The sequence below is a fragment of the Vigna unguiculata genome, chromosome 7, assembly GCF_037176805.1.
Source record: "Vigna unguiculata cultivar grain cowpea cultivar isolate G323 ecotype 2 chromosome 7, ASM3717680v1, whole genome shotgun sequence".
NCBI lineage: Eukaryota > Viridiplantae > Streptophyta > Magnoliopsida > Fabales > Fabaceae > Vigna > Vigna unguiculata.
In genome coordinates this window covers 45,608,194-45,624,908 of record NC_140798.1, presented here as the reverse complement: position 1 = coordinate 45,624,908, position 16,715 = coordinate 45,608,194, and the positions used below count along the sequence as shown (strand labels likewise).

The 16,715-nt window shown below is 29.1% G+C and overlaps 1 protein-coding gene across 1 annotated transcript; it reads right to left on the bottom strand.

Annotated features, from left to right (window-relative positions):
* Positions 1-8,031: 8,031 nt before the first annotated feature.
* Positions 8,032-12,861, bottom strand: LOC114192722 (Nucleotidylyl transferase superfamily protein). Its single transcript, XM_028082515.2, has 12 exons — positions 12,673-12,861; positions 12,486-12,584; positions 12,317-12,401; positions 12,059-12,128; positions 10,998-11,058; positions 10,709-10,762; positions 10,317-10,473; positions 10,150-10,237; positions 9,529-9,638; positions 9,135-9,241; positions 8,700-8,810; positions 8,032-8,616 (listed from the first exon to the last, which is right to left on the bottom strand). Exons 1-12 carry the CDS (start codon positions 12,760-12,762, stop codon positions 8,500-8,502), a joined length of 1,149 nt encoding a protein of 382 aa, XP_027938316.1. The 5' UTR covers positions 12,763-12,861; the 3' UTR covers positions 8,032-8,499.
* Between the last annotated feature and the right edge of the window lie 3,854 nt (positions 12,862-16,715).

Below are 16,715 nucleotides of genomic sequence, written 5' to 3'. Positions count from 1 at the left end.
TTTTCTTCGCTATTACTTCGGACCATTTTGATGTGTGATGAGGGATTCTTGATTGGGAATGAATGAATGATAGGGTTGTGAATGTGGTGTGTAAAGTCACATCTCTTTTTTTGGTATGCGTTGTTCTGATTTGTGTACAATTTCTGTGAGTGATGTTTTTTCTTCTCTTGTAATGGCTGGTACAATTAATTGGGGTGTGGAAGCCGTGGACTTGTCATATAACTGTTTTCCGAGGTCGTGATCTCTGAATTTGAACTTCTAACTTTGCAGAGAAGTCTTGCCTCAGTTTTTGTGTCAATTGAATTGTCTCAGATCCTGTGCTGCATTAATGCAATTAATGGTCTTCATAGATAACGTTTTAAATAATGGTGAACTCACTGTATTTTTAAGAAAGCGTTAAGAAGTGATTAATCATTTGCTTTTATACTACTGAGTTCATTTGTCTCGTCATTTTTGAGAGGAAGGATTAGAGGGAGAGGAAAAGGAAGAGGAAGAGATCGAAAGGATTAGAGGGTGAAGTTGGTGTTATTTCTTTCAAGTGATTCAGAGATGATCTTAGAGTGGATTATAGAGTGAAGTCTATGAAAATTTGTGATTGAATTGACTGATATGATATATTAAAAAAATATTTTAATAGAAAAAAGAATTAGATTACCAAAATGTTCTTATTGTTATATGTAATATAAAATTATATATAAATAATTTAAAATTATTTTATAAATTTTATTGAATGATTGAAAATATAAAAAAATTATGGTTAAAATACTCCGTTGGTCTTCGTTTTTGTTGTAGAATCTCAATTTGGTCCTCGTATTTTTATTAGTCTCAATTAGGTCTCCATTTTTGTAAATTAGTATCAATTAGGTCCTTTCCGTTAGTAGAGAACTAACACCGTTAATTAGGTGCCACGTGTCAACTCCTCGTTTTTTTAAATTTTTTTTGAATTTTTTTTTTAAATTTTTGAATTTTTTTTTGAATTTTTGAATTTTTTTTAAATTTTTAAATTTTTTTTTAAAAATATTTATGCCACGTGTCACTTCTGTAATTGGCCACGTGTCAATCTAATATGGTGACACGTGTCAAATTAATATATGATTTAAAAATTTTCAATTTCAGGCACTCCAAATTTAAACCAAATTTTACTTTCATATAATGTTATGATTATTTTTATTAAAATTGATATTTTAATTAAATATTTTAATAATATTAATTATATTTAATATTAAAATTTTAAATATATTTATTTTAATTTTTTATAAAATTATTTTAAAATTTTAAATTTGAATTTATAAAATTGTTATTTTTAAGCCAACTCTAAAATATTGTTGATATTGAATATTATACAAATATTTCAAATATTAATTTATTAATTTATATATTTATAATTTTAAAATAAAATTTAAATAAAGTTTAATGTAAAATATAAATTTAAATAAATTAAATTTTGTTAAAAATATGTAATAGAAATATCACTTGTAATAAAAGTATCATCATTACATTTATAAAAAAATTAAATTTGTTCTAAATTTGGAGCATATGAAATTAAAATTATTTAAAAAAAAATTGGGACTGAAATCAAATCAAATTAACAAATATGAGGACCAAATTGAGATTCATACATTAATTTGACACGTGTCACCATATTAGATTAACACGTGGCACATTACAGAAGTTACACGTGGCATAAATATTTTTTTAAAAAATTAAAAAAAATTAAAAAAAAATTAAAAAGAAATTAAAAAGAAATTAAAAAAAATTAAAAAAATTCAAAAAAACGAGAAGCTGACACGTGACACCTACTTAATGGTGTTAGTTCTCTACTAACGGAAATGACCTAATTGATACTAATTTACAAAAATGAGGACCTAATTGAGACTATTAAAAATACGAGGACCAAATTGAGATTTTGCTACAAAAACGAGGACCAACAGAGTATTTTAACCAAAAATTATTTATAAAAAATGAGTAACACAATATATTTTGTATAAAAATAAATTTAATATATAAGGTGGAAAATAATTAATTTACATGGAAACTTTTTTTTTTCTTTTTAATAGTAAATTTAGAAGTAATAAATTTTTATTATAACCATAATAAATTATTATTACCGTTAACATATAATTAAGAGAATGAATTAAAATCACTACGTGTATTGATTTTAACAGCTAAATCACATGTAACAAAAATTAGATAATGAAGGGTAATTTGGTAAATCCAGTTGTGTCATCCTCTAATCTCACTGTATAGTGAGATTGAATTTTAAGTTTATCCCTCTAATCATCTCCTCCCATCACCTTGTATCACCTCCAAAATAACACATTACTGATCTCCTAATCATCTCTTCTCATTCCTTGTGAATAATATATTCACCCAAAAGAACACAGCTTAAAAAAAATGACTCTTAGAAAAAAAGAAAGTAACGAGAAACAAAAATAAAAAAGAAAATACAATTCGTAAACAAAAGAAGATAATTAATCCTTTCTTTTTTTGTAAACAAAATTATAATTTAGTGTGGAGTATACAATGGTGTCAATTATTTTAAGGGAACTATTATTTTGAAGCTTAATAAATTTCTACACTCAATACATCTATTATTTTACTTTGATGGTAAATCAAGACCCATTGTGTTAGTGTTAAGAAAAATATCATTTTAACTTTATCATTTTTTAAGTTGCTTTTGAAAAATCAATTTTGATCGAATCGATTTCATAGATGCAAAAGTTGAAGTTTGTAACTTTTCTTTGAAATTGAATTTTTTAGTTTTAAATTAATTTTAAAACCAAACATACATAGATTTTGTGCTGAAAATTTAATTATACATCAATACTAAACCAAACACACCGGTGTTTGGTTTCGAGTCCCAACCATCCAAAATTGGTTTTAAAGCATATAAAATTATTCAAATCATGTTTGATTATTTTTTAAACTTAGTTTTGAAGAAGGAGATTCATGAGATAAACTATTTATCACAACTTCTCCGTCAACAAAATCGATTTATTCACCTCATTTAAAATTAATTGTGTGTGTAACTAAATATGCTCTAAAGAGATTGTGTGATGTTAGACCCAACATCGATTAAATCATTAGATTGAATGACGATCTAATAGGTAATAGTTCAATGTTAATTAAAAATATGAAAAGAATCATGTTTAAGAGCAAGAGTTAATAGATGATTATCTAGACAAGAAAGATAAGAGACCGTAAATATAAAGAAAGATTAAGAAATATTAAAGAAAAATACATAATGCTTTAACTAATTCGGACTATCATCTCTTTTGGTCATAACACTTCAATCTCTTTTTCTTTACAAATAAAATGTTTTTTTTAATGATCAAAATATTTGTGTGTAATTAGTGTCAAAAATATTTTTTCCTTATTTCAAAAAGGTTTTATTATTCGTAGTAGTCATACTTAACTTTGATTAAAAATAATGGTCCTGTTTAACTCGAATATAATTATATTCACGTGGTCTAAAAAAAAAACTGAGTTTGCAATTTTACCCTATTCTCACTTATCATTAAATACGTAAATTCCTATTAGGCCAAAATTTAAAATGATCTCGTTTGAAATAGTTGCTAGCTAGGATCTATGTTTTTATTATTTTATTTTTAATGAATTAATATAAACGAATGAACTGAGATGTAAATTAAGTTGGATAAACCTTTGATGTAAAAAAATTAAGAACTGGTAAAAGATGGAGGCATTGATCGATAGGGATTAGTATCTAATATCTATGAAAAGAGGGCTTCATACGCAAGCCCATCAACAACTCTAACATTGTCGGAGTAGGAATCACCAAACACCATCATTCTAGTATCTTTTACTTTATTTAAATAAAATTAACAATGAATAACGTTATATACAATCTTTTTTAAAAGTTAAAATTTAAAGTAATAAATGTCTTTGATATATATAGTGATATATAACTACTTCTAACATTTAATTACATTTTAGAAAAAAAAATATTGAAATTCAATTCACTTCCATGTTATAAAGTTAAATCACCGTCTTCTAAATGTAACTATTTTTGGAAGTTATTATTGAAAAAGAAAAATCATTTTTAAGGTTATTTTTATTTTCTTCCAATCAAGTGTCTTGTCAAAATACTAATTTAAACGTTTAGTCTTTTTTTACTCCTCTAAAATATGTTTCTTAATTTTTAAATTCAAATTATTATTTGTTTATAAATATATAGAAAATTAATAAGATAATCCTTTTTTCTTGTGGAGATTGAGGAAGACTGTTAGTCCCAAACAGTAATAAGATAAACTCATCCAATATATATTCTCGATATACACATTGATTAATTAGGTGAAAAGAGTGAGATGAAAGGTATAAAAAAATTCCTGATAAATTTTATATATTATGATTGAGAAATTCAATTGTCTTAACTGAATGCAAAATTTAAATAAAAAATAACAGTAATAGATAAAGTAGTGGAAAACATTTTAATAATAGAAAGAGGATGATAAGTTGGAATTGAAAAATTGTTGACCAAAGTTTTACAGAATTTGATGAGACATAGAAGAAAGTGAAAGGGTGATAGGAGGGAGAAGAGTATCTAATAAAAGTGTAGAGATAACAACTCAACCAAAATTTTATTATTACATATACGTGTCAAACAAATAAAGCATTGATATGTGGAACTATCTTAAACAGAGAATTTATATGTGAATGTGATAACTCTTGTTTCAGAAATAACAATTCTTTCAACAATAAAAAAAAAAAGTAAAGAAATATAATGATGGAGTGAAATTTTAGCTGCAAGAGAAGGTTCACTAAAATTTTAAATAATCAATTTTATTGATTATTCTAATTTTGTTCCATTTTTACGATGATTTCAAATTGATTCCAAATTTTAAAAAATGTTTTAACGATATGGATATAAAATTTCTGATAAGTACCACCAAGCTCTTCGTGTCAATCTTAGCTTACTAGTTCATGGTTGGATTTTGAGGCTTGGATTTCATCTAAATGTGGCTACGTGGAACACCTTTTTGGTTTTTCATGTTAAATGTGGACACTTAACGCAAATTTTTATGATTCAAATAAATAAATGGGAATTATATAATTTATCGAAAGCAGGGTAATTTATTAAAAGAGAAAGAGAAATAAAAAGAAAAATGGAGTGAAAAGAAAGCAGGATAATTATAATTATTGAAAGCTTTAGAACCATTCAGATTCACATGTCCATGTTCTTTTTCCATGGTTGCATGAGACTGTTCCACGTCACCTTTTCGTTGTTCGAAGGGACAGTAACCATATTTGTTTGTTGCGACCACCACCATTTCTTTATCTTTCCCACACATCATAACATAACCTTCCAACAACAACATGGCAAGGCAATTGAGGTACCAACTCCAAGGTGGTCGAGAACAGCTTCCAATTCACACTCTTGTTTTCGTCTTATGTGTGGCTCTGTCGCTTCTTGCAGCCATCATCTTCTTCTGTGCAGATGGAGTACACAGGAACTCCAAAAACTCCCATGACAACAACAATGGCAACGCTGGTTCAGCCTGCGCCGCCGCCGGGTGTGGCTCAACTTGTGGCGGAGCTTGCGGCGGTTAAGGAACTAACTAAGTAACGAGAGAGATTGAGAGAGAGAATCTATTTGGCACATGGTTGTGTTTTTCTCGTTGTTGTGGTCAAAATAGTATAAGATGCTGTTGTACATGAAATGATTGATTGTACCAACGACCCAAAGTAAAATGCGTGAAATCAAATCACCCTACCTGTCTCTGCTTTTTATTTATTCTTATTCTTACCTTCTTTATATTCTTCATATTCTTCATATCAAAATTATAATTTAGCAACACAGAGAAATTTAAACGACAAACGCAAAGTGAACAGACATTTGGATCTCTAGAACAAAGCGACCAAAACATTACCTCTTATAATAGCTGTTGTGTTCTCTGCTGGTTAAAGGATTAAAGCTTTAATTTTTAAAATTAACTTTGACCTGCTCGATCATGTGTTTCTTTCATTTTATCCAAATTTTATGTTATCTTATGCGAACCTAAGATCTAGTCTTGTAAGTTCTTATTAGTTTGTTTAAAATTTAAATATTCTTGATGGAAAGTTATCATTTTGTATCTCTCTTTCTCTCCACCTGTTAAACTTTGATACATGCTCTTTTTTGTTCTCTTTATCCTGTTCCAGGGTATCATGATTTTTCTACTTTGGCTTTTTTTATATTTTGACTCTGGTTGCGACAACCCTTTTACTGTGAATGAATAAGTGATCATGACAAGCCCCAAAGATGTCTTGGTGTTTTGATAAAGACAACTCACTGTAATGAAAGGAAGGTAAAAATAGTGGACCTCAAGTGTTTGATTTAGGGTTTATGTAATAATGAGTGTGTCTTAGTAATATTATAGCTCATTCTTTTTTTCTAATTTGCCTTCAGCGCCGAAATAAGTTCAAAAAGCACATACATAATTGCAAAATTTGTTTTTACTGACTACGTTAAAAGGTGCTATTTCTGATATATTTGGTGATTATGTTATAAGTATTAATAAAAGCTTTTGTAAAGATAAATTTAGAGTATCAGATAAATACTCTAGCTAGTTTTACTGTTGGAGAATATTACGAAGATTGCATAAATACCTTCATCATTTCTGCATATAGTTAGGAAAGTTTAAAATTGAAGTTTGAATTCTCTACAAGTTTTTCTTAATTGTTCTTCTGATATGTTTTTAAAATACATTGATGATTATTAATTTTAAAATTTTAAAATATATTAATCGATCATATCTTCTTAAATCAAACTTAAGTGATGTAAATATACTTTAACTGATTGCATAGTACCTTAATCAATTATAATAATAAAAACTAAACAATTTAATAAACTATAAGAAGGTAGTAATTGATCACAAAACTGGGTTGTCATAAAACACTTTTTTTCTGAATTTGCTTGAGTTGGTTTAAAACTAAGAAGTATTTTTTTATGCCATATATGAAAAACTTGTACCTCTGACTTAAAATGCAAGAGAAATAACATAATTATTACTGATAATTATTGGTAGGCCCTCTAAGATCTTTTGCATTAAAGGGTTGTGAAAAGAAGTGTGCTTTCAAGTTGTAATCTGTCACAGAGGTGACTTCAGCAATTTTTTCTTTATATACATTGCAAGGATGGTGGGGTAGCTATTTTGTATTCGATTGTTGTGAGTGGGTGCTCTTTCTCATAAAAGAAAAAAATAGTGAGGGTCTAGGTTTTAATTTAGAATGGCAAAAAGTTACACTTATTGGTGTATATTCATTAAAAAAGAACAAGTGAATAATTATTTATAATTTTGTCGTTATAAACTCATAAGATTAGCGTGTTTTTACTTTACATGCAACAAGTTAGATCAGCCTAGTCTTATTCAATATGTGGAGTTTTAATTGGGCCGAATTTAATTATCAAAATTGACATGTCAAACTTTTGACATTAGACAAAGACATTTTGTTTTCATCCAACTCGTTAGCACTGCCCCAATTGAATTTTTCAGAAATAAAAGTTTTTCGCAATTTAACTAGCCCCAGTTAGGAATAATTTAATTTGTGTTGGATGAATTTGGTTAAATGGTTAAAATGAATGAAAAAAGAATTGTTTTATGTAAATGAGAGAAATAAGTTCAAAAAATTAATTGTTTTATGTAAATGAGAGAAATAAGTTCAAAAAATTAAGGTTCCCGTTTTTACCTATTTATAATATGAAAAATGATTTTTTGACTATTAAATTTTGACAACTTTCTCTTACAATCTTAAGTGTCATCTTCTAAATGATTTTTCATTTTTTTATTTTTTCATTCTCAATATTTAAAAATCACTTAAAAGATGACACATCATATTATAAGAGAAAGTTGTTAAAATTTAGTAATAAAATGTCCATTTTAATCTTATTTATTTACTTCCATCATATCTATTTTTCTCCTCTACTAAACGCAGTTCACGCTGTATAGGTACTCTTTTTTCAGTTCAGTCATACTATCTGTTTGTTTTTTTCCAAACAAAGGAACAATCCATCGTACTAAACTTGATGCACAGTTAAAACACGCCCAAAATTACTAGAAGCCTCTTATTGTGAGGTGAGGAGTAAAGGTAGAGATACCAACATTCACACACTATCCTCAAACCCCACTAACTAAAAGCATTGTATCTAAATCATCCTCCACTCATTCAATCAACATTGCAAAGACATTTTTGTCTGATAGCTATATGAAAACTACGAAACAATGTACATTAAACAGGCGCACCTCCACCTTCCGAATTTAAGTGTCGTGTCTTATGCATGAATGTTTCTGTCCGTCTGACACGTACATTTATGAATCACTATGCTCAACAGTTCTTTTCAAACCAGCAGCGTTCATGATCATGACACCAAAATATATCATCATTTTTTTCTAATATGATAAATGCCAAGTATGACATAGATAGCCATAAAATTTCATCCACCTTTTTTGTCGTCAGCAACTTCATCGTTGAGTATATACTGATCTATAGCCATAAAATCATTTACATCCCACTTCTATTTCTTAATTCAGTGGAGGATATATCCATGCGGAACTGCTCAGCTGGAATGGAGACGAACATGCCTTTTAGTTCTTCTGGAACATCAATATCATCAAGAACCTGTACAACATATGATAGACTATCTAACACTGAACTTAAAAAAATCATCATAATTAGGATCATATTTTCTTATGCAGTAATACCTTGAAAGCACCATCTACATTCCGACCACCCACAAGGAAAGTGCATCCTGTTTCTTTACATCCAATTAGTATCCTCAACATCTTGTAGTAGTCCCCGTCATAATATTTAGGCTGCATAAGTAACATATAATAATTTGAAGATATTAATTAATAAAATCTATTAAAAAAAAAAAGAAGGTAAACTTATTCCTTAACTACAATCAGACTGCTCTAACCCCCCTTCAGCCATAAGAAAGTTTCCTGAGCAACTGTAATAATGCGAACGAGTAAAACATGTTTTACCTCAATAACAAGACCACTGTCCACAAACAATATATATGTGCGTGTGTGTGTAAGGAACAATGACATCATCGGGCAGAAACCAGATGCTCAAACAAGTGCAGGATACGACACGATAAAAATCAAGGTTAATCCAAGCATAAAGTAATTTCATACATTAATAAGCCTCACTGCCGTGTCTGCTCCAATTACAAAAGCACTGCCTGGAAAAAGTTCAGCCTTCTTATAAAAATAAGGCTGATTCGATATAATTACTGTTTTACCTGCCATTGAAGAAATCATTAACGGCTTTAGTTGGTGCATTAAATAATAATACTAAGCACTAAACGGTATTAAACTCCAAATATCATATTGTCATATGACTTATCCTAATTATTGAATTTAAAACACGTGAACTCCATTCAGTATTCACCATGAAAATGGAAAGTTATGAGCCCATCACTTCATATAAAAATGGAAGTAGATCCTCTTCACATAGAAAATTGTACACCAGAGGTTAAGACCTATTCATTTTTAATATAGAATCTGGCAGAGTAGAAAAGATCCTCACCAATTTTTTCAAATTGTTTGACACGGTCTTTGATCTCAGACACTGACAATGGAGGTTTGTCTGCATTGACAGCAGATATTTCAAAGCAAGGATACCCATCACCACAAATGCTGCATATATGTCTTCTTAATAATAGAAATTTTGAAATAAAATTATGAACAAAAGAAACAAAATTTAAATGAACCATCATGCGTAGATATATGGTCCTAATTAGATAGAAAAGAAGAATATTGATTTGTAATCCATAATGTAGAAATATAATGTGAAATTTACAATTATCGGGTATGAAATTGTATCATTATAGTGTTGGCACAATATCAACTTCTAAACAGACAGAATACTTTATCATCAGTGTCAAAGTTAAATAATTTATTTACTACAGCGGAAACTACTGATGATAAATAACACTAATATTATCAACAAATATCAGTATAATAGAATATTATAGTATAAATACTAAAATCAAATTGGGAGTGCAGTGTCTTGAAAAGCACATATATATTAAGCACTTTAAAAATAAAACTCGAAAAAATAACAGGCAATTCATATTTTAAGACTAATCCTTCATAAATTAAACTATAAAGAAATTGAACATTTAACGAATGTTATGAGTTTAAGTACCGAGTAGCAACTTCCATAAGCTTGAGATGCCCATCATGTAATGGATTGAAAGAACCGGGCATTATTATTTTTCTTTCAGCCGGTATCTCTGCAACAAAATTTATCATTAAGAAAGTAGAATGTATATGTAACTAATAATTTAGCTTCTGCTAAAGGTTCTACCATACCATTTGCAAATGGGTAAATTTTAAAGCATATTTGACCATTTATAAGTTGCTCTAACTGTTGATCTTCATTGAAATGTGTTACACATTCATCCGATACATCTGATTCACTCAACACTGAAATTGATGCTGCACGAATTTTGCATGCATTTGCAATTGCCTAGAACCAGAACCAAAAAGAGAGCAAAAAGCAAGTCAAACCAAAGTCGGATTTTAAAACAATTGTGAAGGAATAAAGTAAAGATTAGCCTCCAACTATTACTGTTCTCATTTTACAAGATCTTCAGTGTTCTTATACTAATCTTCAAAAGTGAAAAAAATGAGAGAAGATAATTTAAGTGCAAATAAATAGCAGAATAAAAATATTATCAACAGTTTTCACACCTGCCACACACCTTGATCAAAAGATGACTAGAAACTCCATCCTCTTCTTCTCGTGTGCGAAGACCCTAGAATTGAACAGTTTGCAGAAAAATAAATAAAAGTATTTACATAAACAATAAACAACACACGCACGAGATATGCTAACTTATGCCTATTTTATTTTATCTTTGAAAAGTGTAACTTAGCAAGCTACACATTCGATTCTATGCCTTTGAAAATTTGAATGGGCGTGTGTGTGTGTGTGTATGATAAGTATTGAGTTTAGAGTAACACATCTAAGAAAGAATAGGATAATAGCACCTTAGTCAAGGTCACTCTTGACATCCAAAGTTGGTCAGCTGTCCTTGTTGACATGTAAAGTCTGCAAATGAACATGAAAGCTAAACAAGTTGACTGTGGGCACTAGTTTTCCCCCCAAGATCACATTTAGAAGAGGGAAAACACAATTGAGAATCTGAAAAGAGACTCTTTCAAGAAAATGCAACAAATTAACAAGATCCAGATAGTCAAGCACTCAAAATGTACACAAATAAATCCAGAGGTAACTTCAAAAGCAGAAGTAAAGCACATCTCTGTAGTTGATCATAGCTTGTATCAAGTCTTTGTTGTATCATTTTTAAATCAAAAATGACTAAAACAAGTTGCTGACCAGAGCACAAGGTTACCAGGGCTCTGGGGAGGGCAAATGTACACGGCCTCACAACAAAAATTAGAAAGACTATTTTCTAAATACATGATATCCAAATAAAAAGGCAGCAACCTTAGTATTGCGCCAAGGCTTTCCCTCTACCAATACAAGTTCAGGAAGTCAGGGCGAACAGTAGCAATAGAACATTAAAAAAATATTATATGTTCTCTAACAATAATCTCGCGTTGATGATAAGCTTTCTATCAAACTTATTGCTGTCGAAAAGGTTCCAGCAGCTCCTTTTTTCTGACTTATTAAAGTCCAACCCAATTTCTCTGTGTTTCCAACAAAAATCTGATCTACCAACCAAAGCTCGTTAAAATTTAACCTACCTATTTTCCTTAAGTAGAGTCCATTTATTTCAATCCCTAGGGTAGTAATTTCACAAGGTCGTACCAGGTTAATCTCACAGAACAAGCTTCCGGACATGAATTTATTGCCATAAATAAGAAGATGGCTCTATAAAGGACAAAGGGGCACATGTTACATGTTCAACCAAAATGGGAATCACAGGACGGAACGACAGTAAGCCTGAGATATGGAAACTGGTTCAATACCAAATTACCAATGCAGCAACACAATGCACAGGCCAATGGTAACCTTTTCAGAAATTACGCTGAAACTAAATATAGTGAGGTTTCATCAACCATTTTCGTAAATAAGGCAGACATACCGGTGTTCCCCTAGTTTTGGACGACTGCTAGCCAAAGAGCCAGTGAAACCCACACCTACAACTGGTGATCCTAATCAACAGGTTAATGCAGACAACGTCAGGTCAAACTATTCCATTTTTCACCACACAAAAAAAAAAAAATGAAGTCGCAATCCATCCATAAAAACATTTTCAGAAAGCCAAAACAACCATGTTTCACACAACTCGTAAACTTTTACACATTATTTATCCTAGGCAATAACAGAGACAAAAATGAACCTGGCGTGGAGAGCTTAAGAGCGCGATTATAAGCCAACAAAGCCATATCTTCGGCCGTCTGTTGGCTGCAAAACTGGGATGGAATCTGCAGGAACGAACAAAAACAGTGAGAATAAAAGGGAAGAAACAGAAAAGCGAATTTACGCATAGAAGATTAATAGAAAGAGACCTTTCCGAGTAACTGTATGAGAGACATCTTAGAGTAAGGAACCACAACTTCGAGCACAGTGTTTGAAGCACCAGGAACTGATAGCAACGAACCCACCGTCTGAAAAAAAAAAAGTCCAATTACTATTGATTCATTCAACACTCTGCATGCGACCAAATACAGAGAAAAAGAGAGAGAGAGGAAGAACCTGAGATGCTCCGCCGGTGAGATGCAGAACGGCTTGGAAAGAAGAGGAATGAATGGCCTCTACGACGGTTCGGATGCGACTCTCCGTCATTCTCCTTCTCTTCCCTTCCCACACCTTTCGTTCCCCTCTTCAGATTTAACGCGCAACGCCATCACAGCGATGTCGTTTCACTCAAACGACAACGCCATGCCCAAAGTCACGCCGTTTTGATTTTTCATTAAACAAACTCTTGGCTGAGGTGTGGAACTGGACAATTCATTTAAGAAAAAAGTGTCAGATAAATTATTAATTTATCACCACTATTATTTCTTTATATCATATTTTACCAAATACTCATCCTCTTCCCACATTATTTGAAATCAATTATCAACCTAAAGCCTGTACCAACAAATGTTAAAACATAATCCATCACTACTTTTTTTTTTTTTGCATACAATGTTATGAAAATCGATCACAATGTGCTCCAGATTATCTTTCACAAAAAGTTCTAGCTTTGAGTATATTCAAAGTGTTATTTTGTTATTTTCAAATTTATTTTTATCTTAAAATTAGTTTAACTGTGTTTCAATTTTTTAGAATCGGAACATTTTTAATTAATTTTTATTAGAAAGAGTTTATTATTAAAAAAACTTATATTTTTAATTTGATTTAGCTTGAAGAATGTATGGGGTGAAAGTATTATTTCTATGCATAATGTTTATTTTTATGATAGAATTTTTAAATGTTTTTACAGCTATAAATCTTTCACAAAATTCAGTATTAACATTTCATGTTTATAAACAAAAACTAAATGAAGATTAAAAAAAATAGGATTCATTCAGTAACCAACATAATTTTACAAATTAATGACGTGATTTCAGACTATCATGTTACAGAGGAAAAAAATGAATTAGAAGTTAATTAAAAGTTATCTTAACTCTGGTCACTAATTGCATGAATCATGCAAATAAGGCATATATGGCAAAAGATGAATTGGTAAGCGGTCACGCTCATTCTGAATGCCGTTACACCTTTCTGCATATACATTTTGCTTGTGCACTCGTTACTCTCATTATTATATTTATATTTAGAGTTCGGTTGTTGTGCTTAATTTTTTTTTAAGTTGCTATGCTGAGTACTAAAAATCACTATTTTAATAATTTAAAAATAATTTTAACATATTTTAAAATTAATGTTCATCAGTAATTTTTAAAGATACAGCAGAAAAATAACATAGAAAAATCAATAAAAAATCTAAACTTTTATACTCACAACTTACTTCGTAACAATAACTATAAATAAATATTTAATGGGTTTTGCACTATGTGAAATATTATTAAGTAGTTAACCAATTAATATGTTTTTTAAATAACTATTCCTTCAAAAGTTGAAGACAAATTTAAGTTAAAAACATTCATGTATTTGGTTTAGAGGTATATTTATAAATTTATAAATAGTTATTATTTATTTTATTATTTAAAGATAGCAGGTCAATGGATGTTATGGAATAAGATAGAACAAAATTATATATTTTGAGACAAATTATATAGCTTGAATACATCAAACTTCTTGTATTCAGAGAAAGACACTCATTATTTTAAACACACAATCATCCTTCTCAAGTCTTTTGGAGAAAGAATTTAATAATATCCAGATTATAGACTAGTTTAGTTTTTACCCTAAAACCAATTATTTAGTACAAATCAAAACTCCAAACTTAAGTCGTCTAAGCAAAAAGCTTAATAATACTATATTATAGGCGAATTCAGTTTTCGCCCTAAAATAAAAATTCACTATCTCGAAAAGGACCAATGTATATTATAAAAATCAGCAAAGTTTTGATATAAAAAATGTTTTGTATTATGTAATATTTGAAAAATTTAGATAAATATTATCCTTTATGAAACATGTATTCGTATATAATATTATCAACTTATCTAAGAAAGAATATCGTGGTGTAATACACTTTTTCTTCAAATAGATGTATGTTTTTGTTAAACTTCTTGCTTAACTCGTATTTAAGTTCTATAAAAGAAAATTACAATGTACATATTCACTTTATATTTTAGTGTGGTTATTCCTTTATCTTTTTTATAAAACTGACTTATGTTTTGTAACAGCTACACAACACATACAAAAGTTAAATATTAAGAAGAGGAGATAATTAATTAAACGTAATAAATAAAATCATTTAAAAAATTTAATAAACAAAAATATTTTCAGTCTAGAACTTGGTAGATAAAAGCATTGACCCAAGGCAACAATATCATTATTCAAAATATAACTTTCACTCTAATATTTTTATATTGTGAAAGGAAATATTTTTCCATAAACATACAACTAAATAAAAAATTATTATTGCAACAGTGTAGCAGGAGCTATATATATTAGAACAGTGAATCATTGATTAGATACAAAGCTTAGTGAATGTGGACTAGTGTGAACTTCAACGTTAACATGGGACCACTTATCCCGCAGCGTATTGCGACAGAAACGGTTACTTGCGCGCTTACCTTATCACTCACATACCGATTTATCCTTATTTTGTCGTCCTCTTCTCTGTTTGTATCGTGGTATTTTTGTAAATTTGTAATGATTCCATAGTGAGCAGTGCACTGCAACGTGCTGTGCAATCACAATGCATAGTATTATTCAAGCGTAAGGTTAAAATTGTCATATTATAAAATACATTTTTATAAAAAATACTGAAAGAGAAAATTATATTAAATTATTTATTAAAAAAAAATTATTTATTTATTAACAATGATTATTATTTAAAAAATAAAGTATGCATGTAAATATTAACCGATGGTTAATTAGTAATTTTTAAAATATTTTTTTACAAATCCATTGCTCTTTTCTTATCTCTCATACTCGATTCTTCTTTCTTTTTATTTATAAATCATCTCAACTCACTCAAATCAAATAAATATATGGGTAATGTTTAAAATAAAGAATAAAAAGTATATATTTATGTCATGTTAAAATTTATGTGATTATATTTGTTTTATGTTATCTTGTACTAAAAAAATAAATCGAGGATCAAATGGAAAGAGTTATGTATCTGAATTAATAAAAAAGTATATATCATCATAAATTTTTAATTAATTATATTAGAAAAGTGAATAGACTTATTATTATCATACGAATTACCCATGTATTTTTTCAAAATGTAATATTTTCAAAAGTTGATTTCAGGAACAAATAACAAGTTTCAGGAACAATTACAAGTGTTGGTTAGACGGGATTATAATTTAAATAGAGGTATTCATTTACATTAGGATTGACTGATAATAAATTTTGAACCAGACAAGGAGAGTTCAAAGGAATTAATTTTTTCTTTTTTTTAATTTGGGTTGTATTGTTTGTGTTGACTTGAATGGGAAATTAGGGTTTGTTAAAAAAAAAAAACAACTGAATACTAAAACATTGAAGAAGTTTATGAAAGAGAGTTATTCGAAAGGTGATGAGCATGGGTAGCTGTTACATGAGTGCTGAGAGCAAATAACGAAAAAGATGATGCAGACTTTGAAAAGTGGTGGAACAATGGAGAGGGATGTGGACATTAAAGCAAAATAATACATGTATAATGGAAGAGGAAGCAAATGATAGAGGACGAATGGTTCTTTTCAATTTCCTTTTTATTTTTATTTTTTTCAATTCCATAAGCTTTTAAAATAGTGACTTTTATTTTCTTAAAAGTTCAATAACAGAAGAAATAAAGATAAAAAGTAATATAGTCTTTTCTCCTTAAAGGGAAACAAAGTAAAAAAGACACTCTGATTGCTGTTGATGCATAGGGGAGAAAAAAATATCCATACTTTGTAACATCCCATCCACTGTTTCTAAACATAAACAAAAAAGTTTTGTAATGCATGCTTCAAAATTATATGTATATGTACAGGACTATATTATTAACTATGTAACTTTTTATACATTAACAAGTGTTTTTCAAAAGCATATGTAACCCTACATTAATAATATTAAAAATACAAATAAAAAATTTCAGATTGCCAATTTATGTACTAAAGCATGAAATTTGGGTGTAGAAATATATTTTTTTT

Bases quoted from the DNA above. Each gene is read 5' to 3' on its own strand.
- LOC114192722 (XM_028082515.2), bottom strand. From the start codon at position 12,762: ATGACGGAGAGTCGCATCCGAACCGTCGTAGAGGCCATTCATTCCTCT. The intron at 10,474-10,708 runs GTGTGTGGCAGG...TTCTGGTTCTAG, and splicing joins CTAGTCATCTTTTGATCAAG to GCAATTGCAAATGCATGCAA. The intron at 8,811-9,134 runs GTATGAAATTAC...TTACTTATGCAG, and splicing joins CGGCAGTGAGGCTTATTAAT to CCTAAATATTATGACGGGGA.